Below are 14,509 nucleotides of genomic sequence, written 5' to 3'. Positions count from 1 at the left end.
ATCTTGTGGTGGAAGGGGGCTTGTTCAGGGTCTCCCAGCCATCTTTCACCTTGGAAGTGTTTTTAAGACAAGGCGACAGGCTGACAACTGATAACTGACAGGTTTCTCATGGTTTCCTCTGGGTGCTGAATCACTCCTTGATGCTTGTGATCACAAGCCCTCCTTCCCCCAGTGAGAAAACTTCCTTCCTTCTCTGGGCGTATTGCCTGCTCTTACCCATTGGGCTGCCTGGAGCCCCTGCCAGACCTCATGGCTTAGCAGACAGAGTCTTTTAGATTGCCCAGAAACAGTCTTCTCATGCCCCCAAACCTGGTGATGCTCTGTGGGTGCAGAGGGTGAAATGAATATGTGTGTGTGGGTGGGTGGGGGAGTGGGTAGAGGGAGAGCTAACATGTTAAATACTGACTATATGCAGGGCACCATGCTAAGTGCTAGTCGTTGCCTCCTTGGGTTCTCACAAAAACCACAGGAGTCGGTTATATTATTATCGCTATTTGATAGAGTAGGACACGGGGCTCAGAGAATTTGACGATGTGGCCCTAAATCCAAGCTGATAGGTTGTGGGTGTGCAATTCAATTCCAGGGCTGATTCTTGGGCCCACTTAATTGAGCTGAGACTGGGAAGGTGGGCTAAATCATGAAGGACCTTGTGTTTCAATGGTTAAGTCACAAATGAGGTGGAGGTTTGTTAACATATGTGCCTGCGTTGGGCAAGGCTTGGACGGACAGGCAGGGAAAAACTTGTCACGTGGCCGATCTCAGCTACTTTCAGCTTTGTCGTACCCACCTGTCTACTAGACTCGAGCTTCCTGGGACTGAGGAGAGGATTTCCTCAGAGTGCCTCAGCTGGAGGAGTGAGCTCTGTCATGACAAATGGGTGCTATTATAGGACTCGCTGAGGGTTAGCTTCGTGTATTGGAAAAGAAACCAAATGCCTCTGAAGAGCTCTGCTGTGCCCAACCCTCTCTCTATCCTTATGGGTAGGTTTAGTAACAATAGTAACAACAACAACAACATCCATTGCTCCCATTGACCGTGAGGTTTTTTTTTTTAATGTTTATTGTTTTCAGAGAGAGGGGAGGGGCAGAGAGCGAGAGGGAGACAGAATCGGAAGCAGGCTCCAGGCTCTGAGCTGTCAGGGCAGAGCCAGACATGGGGCTCGAATCCACGAACCCTGAGATCATGACCTGAGCCGAAGTTGGACGCCTAACCGCCTGAGCCACCCAGGCGTCCCGACTGTGAACTTGTTAAGAGGTGAACGCGGCAGCAAACACCTTAGACATACCATTTCATTTCATCCTTGCAACAATTCTGTAGGTAATAGTATTATTACCACCATTTTACAGATGGGGAGACAGAGGCTAAATGAAGCTAATTTTGTCTTGGCTGGTGGCAGTCAGCATCAGATCACACCTGTATGGTTTATGGTCCTAATCATTACATGGTGCTGCCTCTGATACCCGTCCTGTCAGCCAGCCGCCATGTCCCAGAGGGTGTGAGGGACTCCAACTTTACAACTACTGTAAGGGATAGAACTCCTCCATTCAACTGTGAGTCTCTTGACGGCCCTGTGAAGCGAGCGGTGCACGCTATTATTATCCTTGTTTTATGGACGAAGAAAAATGATGCTCATTAAAGTCAAGAGACCTGTCAAAAGTCACAGCTGCTGGTAAGTGGCAGAGCCAAACCCGGTTTTAAGGTCTCCTGTCTCTAGAACGCTCTTTCCTGTACACGTTAAAATTCACACGGTTCCTGCCTCTAAACACACCGTGTAAATATGGCAAGCGGAGCAGAGCTGTTTGGTGACTGCACATGCGCACACTCCAAGCACGGCTCAGCCCCAGGGCAGTGTCAGCCACGTGTTCCCAGGTGACCACGCGGAGCGGAGCGCGAAAACGAGAGATCTGGGTACACGTGCACAAGCTCTGGCGAATGAGAACTTAGTCTTGCAGGGTCACGAGACTAGACCTAGGAAACTACACTTCCCAGAAGCAGCTCGCTCTGGACGCCTTTGCTAGATGACGTAGTTCCGGAAAGGCACGGGTCGGATAGGCTGCGGGGAGGAAGTGGGCGGTTCTAAGCGTCTGGCGCCCTGGCCTACTTCCGGTAGGATCGGGGTACTAGGCGGCTGAGGCGGTGCGGGGCTGGCGTTGTCTCCTGAGCTTTTCCAGGCGTGAGTAGCGATGGCAGCGGCTTTTCGGAAGGCGGCTAAGTCCCGGCAGCGAGAACACCGAGAGCGAAGCCAGGTAGGACCGCACAGGTCCCACGAGCGCTGGCCCGTGGCCCCGTGTGCTTCCCTCACCCCTTTCTCCTCCTCACCTGCGGTACCAGGTCCCTTTGGCGCGTCGCTGGGGCACGTAAATAAATGGAAATATATGCTAACGATGCCGGCGTGCCTGGGGCGGAGCCTCGAAGCCTGGGGAGAGGAGGGGGGTCGTAGTTCCCGTTCCCTGCCCTACTCCCGACCGGTTCTTTGGGTATAGTCAAAGCTGTCTTGGGGAATTTCAGTGCGGAGGTAGTTGTGTGAGATGCCGTGTGTAAAATGCTTGACCTGGGAGGAAGGTGAGGCCAAAGCGCCTACCGGCTGGAACTGGAACCCGCATCTAAGGGTGCAGAGCCCTGCCCACTGCGTAGCGGGGCGGGGGTCAGTAACCCAAGAAATTGGTGCTGATAATGTAACACCGACAGGCGTGGGCTTAGCGCAGAATCTTATGAAGGTCTGCCGCATACGATTTTTATGTCTCAGGCCATAATGTTTTCCATCCCCATTGTACAGGTGAACAAACTGAGGCCCAGAGAGCAGAAGTGACCTGCCGAGTCCTAAACCCCAAATTCAGGTGGATAAACAGTTGTAGGACTTCTGTGGAGGGTGTGTCTGTGTTGGGGAGGTTGAGTAGAAACTAGTTTAATATATGCGGAACCAGCGCATCCATTGCACTGTGCTTAAAAACCACATATACAACCTAGTTATCTGGTCCAACTTCATTTTGCAGGTGGGGAAGAGAGGGAGAAAGATGTGTTCAAAGTTGTGTTGCTCACTGATGGGGGGGGGGGGGGGAACTAAGGCCTCCTAACCAGAGTCAGTCTTCCTCCTTAATAGCATTTATCAGATATTTATTGTGCACTTACTGTGTGCTCAGTCGTGTGCTAGGAGCAATAGTGCAATTTGCCACCTAATTGTGGCACCTGTTTGAACCTATTTGTGGGCCTATCTAAAAGTAATGATAGGGGCGCCTGGGTGGCTCAGTCCTTGAGCGTGACTCTTGACTTCTGCTGAGGTCACGATCCCAGGGTCATGAGATTGAGCTGGGCTCTGCCCTGACAGAGTGGAGCCTGCTTGGGATTCTCTCTCTTCCCCTCTCTCTGCCCCACCCCACTTGCTTGCTTGCTTGCTCGCTCAAAATAAATAAAAATAAAAAAGAAAAGTAACGATAGCAGTGTTTGTTGTGTGCCAGAGCCAAAAGTGCAGAATGAATTACTCGTTATCTCATTTAACTGTTGACACTGTGTGGAGGTAGGTACCGTTATTTTCTCACATTTGCAGATGGGGAAACTAAGACTCAGATAGGTTAAGTAATTTGCCTAAAGACATACAGCTGTAGTTGGCAACTGGCAAAGCCAGAAATCAGACCAGGAATCCAGAGGCCACTAAAAGATGAATAAAGAATGCACCTGTATAAGGGGAGCCTGGGTGGCTCAGTCAGATGGGTCTCCGACCTCAGCTCAGGTCATGATCTCATGGTTCTTGAGTTCGAGCCCCGCTTCTGGCTCTGTGCTGGCAGCTCAGAGCCTGGCGCTTGCTTTAGATTCTGTGTCTCTCTCTATCTGCCCCTCCCCGTTCACACTCCATGTCTCTCTCTCTCTCTCTCTCTCTCAAAAATAAATATATATATAAAAAAAGAGGCACCTGTATAAGAGATAGCACAGGAACACTGCCAAATGAGGAATTTGAATGGGAAAAGTAGACATGATGAGGGAGCTTCCTGGTGAAACTTGCTGAACTTTGAAGGGAATGATAATAGCTGTCACTTTTTGAGCATTGATTGTATGTTAGGTACAGCCCAACATGCTGTACAAGGATGATCTCATTTAAATCTACAGCGTGTCTATGAGGTGGATGTTATCCGTATTTTCCATATGAGGACTCTGATGCTTAAAGAGGTTGGATAGTGTATCCAAAATATCAGTTGTAAGTAGTTGGTTTGGATTAACAGAGAAGGGGAGGGGCAGGAGAGAATCCCAAGCAAGCCGGACGCAGGGCTCAAACTTGTGGAGCTGGAACTCACGAACCGTGGGACCATGACCTGAGCCGAAACCAAGAGTCGGACACTTAACTGACTGAGCCACCGGCACTCCAGAAGACAGAGGGCTTCTAAGGCTGGACGTAAGCATGACACGGTCATGTTTGAGTAGGAATAGAGGATCTTTGTGGGAGAGGTAAGAAGAAGGCCATGCTGGAAAGATGGGTAAACATGTTGACCAGGGTACTCTATGTCTGGGTAAAGTTTGGACTTTATGCCATAGGTTCTTCACTGAGGTGGTGGGCCAGCTACTGAAGATGTTTTGTATGGAGGGAGTAGGTATAATTAGGTGAGCTACTTCAGATGCAATGGCCAGTCTTCTTCTATAACTCAGATCCCTTTGAATTAGCGTTTTTGTAATTTTTGGGTAGATAGCCAGTATCTATGATTCCTGGATCGTAGAGTATTTCTGTTTTGAATTTTTTTTTTTTTTTTTTTAGTTTTAGAGAGAGTGAGTGAGAGCGTGCGTGGGAGAGAGGGACAGCAAGAGAGGGAGAGAGAGAATCTTAAGCAGGCTTCATGCTCAGTGTGAAGCCGGACACAGGGGCTCAGTCCCATGATCTGAGCTGAAGGCAAGAATCGGACGCTCCACTGACTGAGCCACCCAGGCCACTCTCTAGTTTCAAAAAAAAAAAAATAATAATAATTCTTTTTTTTTTTTTACATTTATTTATTTTTGAGAAACAGTGAGACAAAGCATGAGCAGGGGAGTGGCAGAGAGAGGAGACACAGAATCTGAAGCAGGCTCCAAGCAAGCGGTCAGCACAGAGCCTGATGAGGGGCTTGAACGCACAAACTGTGAGATCATGACCTGAGTTGACCTGAGGTCAGTCGGACGCTCAACCGACTGAGCCACCTAGGTGCCCGGGCCACCCTCTGGTTTTAATTTTTGAGGAACCTCCATACTGTTTTCCACAGTGGCTGCATCCATTTTCATTCCCACCAATAGTGCATGAGGGTTCCTTCTTCTTCACATCCTCGCCAACACCTGTTTCTTGTGTTGGTTGTGTTTTTGATTTCAGTTTGGCTGTTATTTTAATTATTGAATTATTTGTTGCATCATTTCAAGGATAAAAATTGAGAAAGGTAACTTAAAAATGTCATCTGTTAATGTTATACAAGTTTAAACTCGTGTGTAGTATTGTGTTAGAAGTGTATGTACCTCCTCAAAAATTGAGATTATTCAGAGCGGGAGAAGATGCGGTCTCTTGTGGGAAAGAGCACAGACTCTGGCCTCACACAGAGTGGGTTCTGGTTCTAGCTTTGCCAGTTATTCTGTGTTCTTGGGCAAGTCATTCTCTAAACTTTATTCCCCTTTTGGAAAATTGGGATAACAATCGTATGTTTTATCTACTTCTCCTGTTTGTTGTGGGGATTAAGAGATTGTGTGTAATGAGCACAGCAGATTGCTTTGTAACAGAGTAAGTGCTTAATAAATGTGGCCTGTTATGATGATGTGGGCAGAAACATCTACCACAGATACTGACATATATTAATTGCTCAATAAATAGCTTGTAGAAAGATAATACCAAGATATAATCCTTGTGCCTTCCATGCTATCCAAGTTCTGTGTCAGAAGGGTATTCTGTGTCACACTCGGTTTTCTCTCTTACTTCTTACCAAAGGAATAATAATAACAGTAAACATGTGGTGGGTACTTGCCTTGTGCCAGGCCAGGTGCCAGCACTGCCCCTTACAGAGGCTCATTTAATCCTAATGATAACCAGGGGAAGCAGGTATTGTTATTCTCGTCTTAAAGTTAGGAAACAGCAGCTCAGAGAAGTGAAGTGACTTGCATAAGGTCACAGGTTGTTAAGAGGTAACGCTTGGATTTGAACCCAGTTCTTGGGCTCTAAATTTAGAGCCCTTACCACAGTTGCCTCCCTGTTATTATATTTTCCCTTCATAGTATTTTTTAAACCCTTGGATTAAGGCTGTAGTAATTTTAGTACAGCTGGCAACTGCTTGCTTAGTGCCGAGTCATTGTTGCCTCTCTCTGTCCTTAATAGGCCAGGAAACCTACTATGGCAGTGCTTATGACCTCTCTGGCGTCCGTATAGTACCTCTCATCCTTGGGCAGAGCCCAGTGGGGGAGGGAAGGGAACAGGGTAGCAAGTTGGCTCCAAGGACATGGATTTACTGAGCACTCCAGAGACTCTTGTTCTTGTGAGGTGTCATGTTGATTTGGGCATGTGTTTGCTGGGGGAACTAAGCACTTTCTTTTTTTTTCCCTTTTGTCTTCTAGCCTGGCTTTCGAAAACATCTGGGCCTGCTGGAAAAAAAGAAAGATTACAAACTTCGCGCAGAGTGAGTTCAGTTTCCCGGTGGAGGTGCTGCCAAGAAGGTTGACCACTTCCCTGCACGGCAGCTGGATTGCCCAAGTGTCTGACGGGGGATAATTTCCTGCCATTGATAAAATGGCTAAAACTCTGGCAACCCGTCAGATACTTGTTTGTGACCCTAAACTTCTCTCTTTGTTTGGGCAGAGCGTTATTTATTTAACTACAGTTGCACTGCGAATTTTTTCTAATTCTGTTGTTCCAGATAGTTTGCTCATAGTGGCTTTGATTTGCCCCTGCCTTGGTGTTTGAGCCAGAAGCAGAGTCTCTTTTTTTCTCTCCCTTCTCTTGAAATGCAAGATAGAATCTAAAATTCCAGTTGTCGAGTCTCTTACATCACCCCGTGTGTGGTGTGGAATGAAGAGATATGAAAGATGGATTCATAAGACTGAGCGTGGGTGATAATGAACTCTGAAAACATTTCATAAAACAATTACCTCTATTTTTCTTCTTTGGCACTTTATTTGGAGAATAAATTATAATTATTTGTTAACTATGCATGTCAGCTGAGGTCCTTTTGTGCTCCTGGTACAGATGGTGATGGATTAAGTGGATTGCTCTGGGTCCCAGAGTTAAGGCTAATAATGATAACTGAGTGCTATTATTGGATTAGGTAGTGTTTTGGGAGACTTGCAATATTTACACTTATTTATTCCTCCCAACAACCTTCTGGGATACTATTATCATCATACCCATTCTACAGATTAAATTAAGATGCAGATTGGTTAGCTAAATTATCCAGGATTACTTAGCTAGAAGTGGTGGAGTTAAGGTTTTAATCCAGATAGTCTGGCTTCAGAGTCCACGATTCTAGTCAGTATGCTATTCTGTGCTGTGTAGTTTTGGAACCTTATTTGGTCAGTTGGTGCCCAAGCTTGCATCAGAACCCTTTCTTTTTTTTAAACGTTTATTTTTGAAGGGGAGAGAGAGCGTGAGTGGGGGAGGGGCAGAAAGACAGGGAGACACAGTATCTGAAGCAGGCTGCAGGCTCTGAGCCATCAGCACAGAGCCCTATGCGGGGCTCAAACCCACGAGCTGTGAGATCATGACCTAGGCCGAAGTCAGACGCTTTACCGACTGAGCCACCCGGGCGCCCTGATCAGAACCCTTTCTAATGAGCTTTAATACGTGCTTTCTTTGGTGTTTCCCTCTAAAGATGTAAATAGCGCTAAAACATGTGAGATGGGGACAGTTTCAGGTGAATTTTGGGATAAGAGAGTAGCCTACAGTGACGGGATCTCAACATTAGTGACAGTGGAGGCTGGATCAAATCTAGTCATTGCTCTGGCTTTTTTGAGTTTCATTTTGTATGAACTTTAGATGCTTGTAAAGTGTGCTCTTGTGGGTTTTTTTGTTTGTGCTTTTTTGTTTTTGGAATTTTTTTGTTATGAACTTCATTTAAACTGCCTTTTAGCGACTACCGGAAAAAGCAAGAGTACCTCAGAGCTCTCCGGAAGAAGGCTCTTGAAAAAAATCCAGATGAATTCTACTATAAAATGACTCGGGTTAAACTCCAGGTGGGTACCTAATGGATCAGTTGGTATTCTGAGCTCCAACTCAATAAAGAAAATAAGATGGGGGAAGAGATGGAGAGGAAGGAGCCTTGGCCTTTATTTAGCCCTTCTCCACTTGGTCCAAATGCTCTTGGTCAGTATCCAAGGCAAACTGTCCCTTCATGAACAGCATGCATTTCTACTCCTGAATCTGAGTTGTCTTATGACTGGAGCTTTTCTTTCTTTTTTTTCTTTAATTTTTTTTTTTTTTTGTTTTAATGTTAATTTTTGAGAGAGAGAGTGCAAGTGGGGGCGGGGGGCAGAGAGGGAGAGAGAGAGACAGAATCCGAAGCAGGCTCTAGTCTCTGAGCTGTCAGCATAGAGCCCGATGCAGGGCTTGAACTCACAAACTGTGAGATCGTGACCTGAGCCGAAGTCAGACTTAACTGACTGAGCCACCCAGCCACCTCTGCCTGGAGCTGTTCTAAGAGTAGATGATGAGGTGCTAAATTGAACATGCATCTAGGGGCTTAGTGCATTGGACTGCTGTTGCAGATGGCATTCAGTTGTCTTTGTTCCAGTCATAAGCTATGCTGACAGCTTATCAGTGATTTTCATCTAAGAGGGACTGTATCTTTTAAATTTGGATTTTAGGATGGAGTTCACGTTATTAAGGAGACTAAGGAAGAAGTAACTCCAGAACAGCTGAAACTGATGAAAACCCAGGATGTCAAATACATAGAAATGAAAAGGGTTGCAGAAGCTAAGGTAACAACTGAAGCCCTTTGTTCTGTTGTATTTTTGTTAAGGAAAGAAATGCGGATTCAGTGACTTCAAATTATAAGTTGATTTCTTCTTGAAGTACTTGTGTATGGTATAATGATTTAGAAGTGTAGTCAGTGTGGTAGAGTGGAAAGAGTTCACATTTGGAAATGAGACAGACTTAGGCTTGAATTCTGGCTCTGCCATTTATTAGCCCCATGATTATGGACAAATTAACATCCTTGAGAGATTGGTTCCTCATTTCTATTTCATGGGATTGTTGTAAGGATTAAATGAGTTTTGTGGAATGTGTAGCCCAGTCACTTAACTGTGGTTGGTGCTTGATAGATGTTTAGCCGTTCTTTAAAAGAATGAAGCACATTTTTTGTTGGCTCGTGATAATGATGTGAAATGGTTTACACTTTTGACATTCATCTCTGATACCCTGGAAGAACCCAGTGTAAAATGAGATCCTGTTCTGTATTCTAGAAAATTGAAAGACTGAAATCAGAGCTCCATCTGCTGGATTTCCAGGGGAAGCAACAGAATAAGCATGTGTTTTTTTTTGACACCAAAAAGGAAGGTATGAAATGTTTGAGGGTTTCTGGGATAGTCTACCATGTTGGTGTATGTTTGGTGTTAGTGCCTTAAGAATTGTCTTGACTTTCAGTTGAACAGTTTGATATTGCCACTCACCTGCGAACAGCCCCGGAACTTGTTGACAGAGTCTTTAATAGACCCACAATAGAGACCTTGCAGAAGGAGAAAGTGAAGGGGGTTACCCAGCAGACTCGACTTAAGGTAATTTTCTCCGTTGTTTTCAGGTCTGAGCTTAGGAGAATCTAGGATTTCCACCCCCCCCTCCCCCCGCATTTACTATAATTAAGGAAAGCTCATTAAGTTCCCTTAGAAAAGTGGAAGGAAGATTTGATGATGGGATGGGAATGGACGAAGGTTCCTTGGTTTTTAAGATTGGGGGGTGTGTGGCATAGTGTGGCTTAGTGGTTGGAAGCTTAAGGGTTTGGCTTTATTTTTTTTAATTAAAAAAATTGTTTTAAATGTTTTATTTATTTTTGAGTGTGAGTAGGGGAGAGACAGAGAGGGGAACAGAAAATCCTAAATGGGCTCTGTGCTGATAGCAGCAAGCCCAGTGAAAGGCTCAAACTCACAAAGTGAGATTATGACCCAAACTGATGTCAATCAGCTGAGCCACCTAGGTGCCCCTGGTCTGACTTTTAGATTTGCATTTGAATCCCACCTCTCCCTCTGGGCTTTGTGCCTTTAAGACTTGTGACTGATGCCTACCTTGTAAAATGCAGAGAGAGGAGGAGACACTGAAGATTTAGGGATTTGGTATATTCTGATATTGAACCTTCAGCAGCAAATACACATCTCAAAAAGTCTTTACATATTATACATTTGTAACCAGAATTTTGTATTGACTTTTCCTTATGGTGCTTTCCATCACTGTAACTGGGTTTGTGCAGAAGACATGCTTTTTCTCAGAGCCTTCTGGAGTTGAACTCTCACTTCTGACTGATTCATTAAAAAAAAAAATGCTGTCAATGTGTTTCAAGCAGACAGCTGTTCTGTTTTGATTTGAATCATTTACACCGCATCAGCTTTGCTTCCAATGTTTAATTTCACAGCAGTTTCTCTAGCTCAGAGGCAGCTAAACTTGTGTTGGTAATATAAATACCCCTAATTAGTTTGACTATATTGGGTAATCCCATAAATTTGACAGTCTGTGTAATAAAGTGAAAACAAAAGCTGTCTGAAACCACTGCTGCGAGACTATGCTAGAATTGGTGAATTGTTTAAATCTGAAGCCCAGTGACGGTCCCCCCTTGTAGATAACACTTCCAGCTGAGGAGCCGGCTGACTAGTATTCTCGTGATAACCCTGTTTGTCAATTAGTTGTATTTTCAATTAGCTGTGTCACTAACACTTCTCAAGTGTCATGGTGGTCCCTAAAGACATTAGTGCTCCCAACAGAATAGTTCACAGACATGCCTTGTAAGTTGGAAAGATTTGGATCTTGCTGTTCTTGTCCAGTGGTGGTGTTTCTTCTGGTTGTTTTGTTTAAAGCAAAAATATTTTCATTAAGAGACTGATGGTGAGTGGATTGTAAGGGAATTTTTAATCTCTCTGTAACTTGGAGGGGTGGGCAGCCCATGGATGAGCTGTAGGAAGTCTGTGAACACTCTCATTCCACACAGACATTTTGTGCAGATAGGCATATGCGTTTGCACAAATTTGCACCAACACACATACACATTTATTTCAGGAAAGAATCCACAGCTTTCTTCAGTTTCTCAGGGGTTCATGATTCCCCCAAATTGAAGGGCCACTGGCCTTTGAGGGGATATTTCAGCAGTGAGAATTCTCAGGTCAGCTTCTGCTGAAAAAGTCCTGCTCTCTGAGTTCTGTGGTTCTCAGACACCTGCACACTGTCCATTAGCCTTTCTATTCTCTGTTCACTTTGTGTAGGGTTTCCAGGATTGGCTCATTCCTGCATTGCCTTAGGTAACCGGGACGCTCACACAAAGGTCAAACAGCTTAGTGTAGTAGTGGAAAGATTCCTGGGACCCGTGAGACTCGTGGGACAGTCCTGACTCTGTTCCAGGTGAACCTTGTGTCCCTGGGCAAGTCTCCAACGTTCTGTTAGCTCTAGAATCTGGTGTTCCTAAAATGGGCAATTTTATGGTCGCTTGTGTTGATTCTGAGTAAGGAGGAGGGAGTTGATGAAACCATTTATGCATTTGGACTTGAGTGGATTAAAAGCAGTTTTTAATTCATTTTTATCTTGTTAATTTTATTGAAAACGGGTGTGTATTTCTTCCACAGCGGATAGCTAAAGAAAGGCAAAAGCAGTATAACTGCCTGACGCAGCGGATTGAACGCGAGAAGAAATTGTTTGTTATTGCACAGAAAATTCAAACACGCAAAGATCTTCTGGTAAGGAGAGAGAGCCTTAGGCCCTTCCTTTTATTTTATTTTTTTTCCTTTCTCTCTTGTAAAGGTTTTAACTTAGACTGGATTTCAGCTGTGTGTAAATCAACCCCAGTGAAAATGTCTGCTCCTCAGGGGCAGTGGTTTGAGCCAGTGTCTGTTACTCTGACAGTGTTGAAATGTTCCTTGATTAAGAAGGTAATAAGGGGCTTATTAGTCAGTGCTTTGGAACAGCAAAGGGTAGGATCAGGTAGCATATGAACTTTATAGCTTATGAGCAGCTATGTGTAACATTTAAGCAGGTTAACAAAGCAGTGTGTGTCACTCATTGGTGTTTAAAAATAGACAACATTGTGTTGTTAAATAGCACAGCTAAGGATTATGTGATGCCTCTTTCATATTAGTACCATTCCTCTAAATGTCAAATTCTTCAGCTTTGTAGATCGTTCAGATCTGCCTTTCTCAACTAGGGTTCCGTGTGAGAATAAGCCCTACAGAAAAATGATTTGACTCCCTGTCTTCTCAGTTTTTCTGGAAACTTCAACATAGTAGTAGCATTATAGATTCCCAGGGGAGAACATGGTTCACTGCATCTGGGGATACTTGAGGGTAGTATGGCTTTGTCCTTCCCGTACTTTGAGAAGGACTGAATTAGGGGCTTGCCAATAGGTAGTTTGTTAACCTTCCTGTTTTACAAAATGCTATCCTACCATTTACTGGTAACCTTTTTAATCTTTTGTAGGACAAAACTCAGAAGGTGAAGGTGAAGAAAGAAACAGTGAACTCCCCAGCTATTTACAAATTTCAGAGTCGTCGAAAACGTTGAAGTGGTACAGATGAGCTTTGTCATTCCATGCAGAAGAGAATTCCTTTTTTTTTCCCTGAGTAACTTCACATTCCATTAGCCTGAATGACATGATTTTTCCTGTTTGTAATTTTATTACAGATCTGACATGTGGTATTTTTCTGTGGACACCATTAAAGCCCCTTCCCATGTCTTATTGTTTTGAGGGTTGTGAAATCAGCCTTAGTTTTATATTCCTGTATATTTTTTTCATTATGAAAGTTATATCTCATTACCACAAATTTGGAAAATAAATGAATTCTTCCCTAATCCCAGTACTAATTGAGGAACAATAAATAGTTATTAGTGCTAGCAGCTAGGGCAATGAAAGTGAACAAAACTGTGAGCATTCTGGTTTATTTCCTCCATTCTTTTTTTTTTTTTTTTTTAAGTTTACTTATTTATTTTGAGAGAGCATGAGCAGGGGCAGGAGAGAGGGAGAGAGAGAATCCCAAGCAGGCTCTGTGCTGACAGCAAACTGTGAGATCATGAGCTGAGATCAAGAGTTGGATGCTCAACTGGCTGAGCCACCTAGGCGCCCCTATTTCCTCCATTCTATAAAGGTGTGTACTGGTTTTTAATTATGTTTTTGTGTTTTGTAGTTGTAATTACAGTAAACAATTTTACATCTTTTTTCACTTCATTTCTTCCATTTTGTTACATCACTTAATTTTTTATTTTTTAAAGTTGACTTTGAGAGAGAGCATGTGCATACATGTAAATGGGGGGGGTGGAGAGAGAGAGGAAGAGAGAGAGAATCCCAAGTTCGGGGCTCGAACTCATGAGCCGGGGGATCATGAGCTGAGCTGAAATCAAGAGCCGGATCCTCAGGGCACCTGGATGGCTGAGTTGGTTAAGCATCTGACTTCGGCTCAGGTCATGATCCATGGGTTCGAGCCCTGCATCGGGCTCTGTGCTGACAGCTTGGAGCCTGCTTCTGATTCTGTGTCTCCCTCTCTCTGCCCCTCCCCTGCTCATACTCTGTCTCTTTCTGTCTCTCAAAAATGAATAAACTTTAAAAAAAAAATTAAAAGTCGGATGCTCAACCAACTGAGCCATCCAGGTGCCACACATCATTAATTTTTTAAAAGTAGTGTATGCTCATAGTAGAAATTAAAATAAATATTTTTAATGCTTGCATGTTTGATTTAGTGGGCAGACTGATTTTACCTTCCTTCCTTCTGTGTTTATTGGATATTCTGATGGCTTCATAAAGTAGCCAAGGAGGAATTTTTTTTCTCTTACGCTTTATAGCTACAGATAGAAACCCTTGGAACTAGGAACCCATGGTGGCACCTCCTTATTGATGAAGCTCATATCGGACAGATCTGGCTCTGTTCCTGCCCTCTGCACTTCTGGCCAGCTCCTGATTCCAAGGCTGTAGATGGCTTGGTACAGGCCTGTGCCCTGGAGGTGGGGACTGCAGAGCATGTGTAGCAGCTCCTTTGTCTTCCCAGAGTCTCACTCTTCCTGTCTATGTCGGGGTGGTAAGCTGAGGCTGGTCAAGACAGGACTGAGCATGCTTGGAGCAAATGTGGGAGGAGCAGAGTTCTGGGAGGTGTGCTTACACCTCACCCCTGGAGGAAGAACAGCTGTGCCTGGATTTTAAAGAGAAAAAAAATCATCGTTAAAACTTAATAAGTTTCTGTGACTGCTAGGCTCCTATATAAAGCCTAAAATGAAAGCATGTTTCCTCAGGGTGTACCCAGTGGGATTTAGATTTGGGAGCCCTGGAAAGTAGGAAGAAGGGCCAGGGAATAGAAGTTAGTAGCTTTTGCCTTAAGGAAGGAAATGCTTCACAGTCTCTGTGTGAACTTC

General features: G+C 44.3%; 1 protein-coding gene across 1 annotated transcript; it reads left to right on the top strand.

Moving 5' to 3' along the window:
• Positions 1-2,077: 2,077 nt before the first annotated feature.
• UTP11 (UTP11 small subunit processome component) lies at positions 2,078-13,838 on the top strand. The gene is made up of 8 exons (XM_060626041.3): positions 2,078-2,246; positions 6,547-6,608; positions 8,055-8,157; positions 8,788-8,901; positions 9,385-9,478; positions 9,566-9,696; positions 11,743-11,853; positions 12,590-13,838. Exons 1-8 carry the CDS (start codon positions 2,184-2,186, stop codon positions 12,671-12,673), a joined length of 762 nt encoding a protein of 253 aa, XP_060482024.1. The 5' UTR covers positions 2,078-2,183; the 3' UTR covers positions 12,674-13,838.
• Positions 13,839-14,509: the final 671 nt, after the last annotated feature.

This window comes from Panthera onca, chromosome C1 (assembly GCF_046562875.1).
Source record: "Panthera onca isolate mPanOnc1 chromosome C1, mPanOnc1 haplotype 2, whole genome shotgun sequence".
Taxonomy (NCBI): domain Eukaryota; kingdom Metazoa; phylum Chordata; class Mammalia; order Carnivora; family Felidae; genus Panthera; species Panthera onca.
Note: the sequence above shows the minus strand (reverse complement) of the source record. Positions and strands in the feature narration are given on the sequence as shown.

Bases quoted from the DNA above. Each gene is read 5' to 3' on its own strand.
- UTP11 (XM_060626041.3), top strand. From the start codon at position 2,184: ATGGCAGCGGCTTTTCGGAAGGCGGCTAAGTCCCGGCAGCGAGAACAC. The intron at 6,609-8,054 runs GTGAGTTCAGTT...ACTGCCTTTTAG, and splicing joins GATTACAAACTTCGCGCAGA to CGACTACCGGAAAAAGCAAG. The intron at 9,479-9,565 runs GTATGAAATGTT...CTTGACTTTCAG, and splicing joins TTTTGACACCAAAAAGGAAG to TTGAACAGTTTGATATTGCC.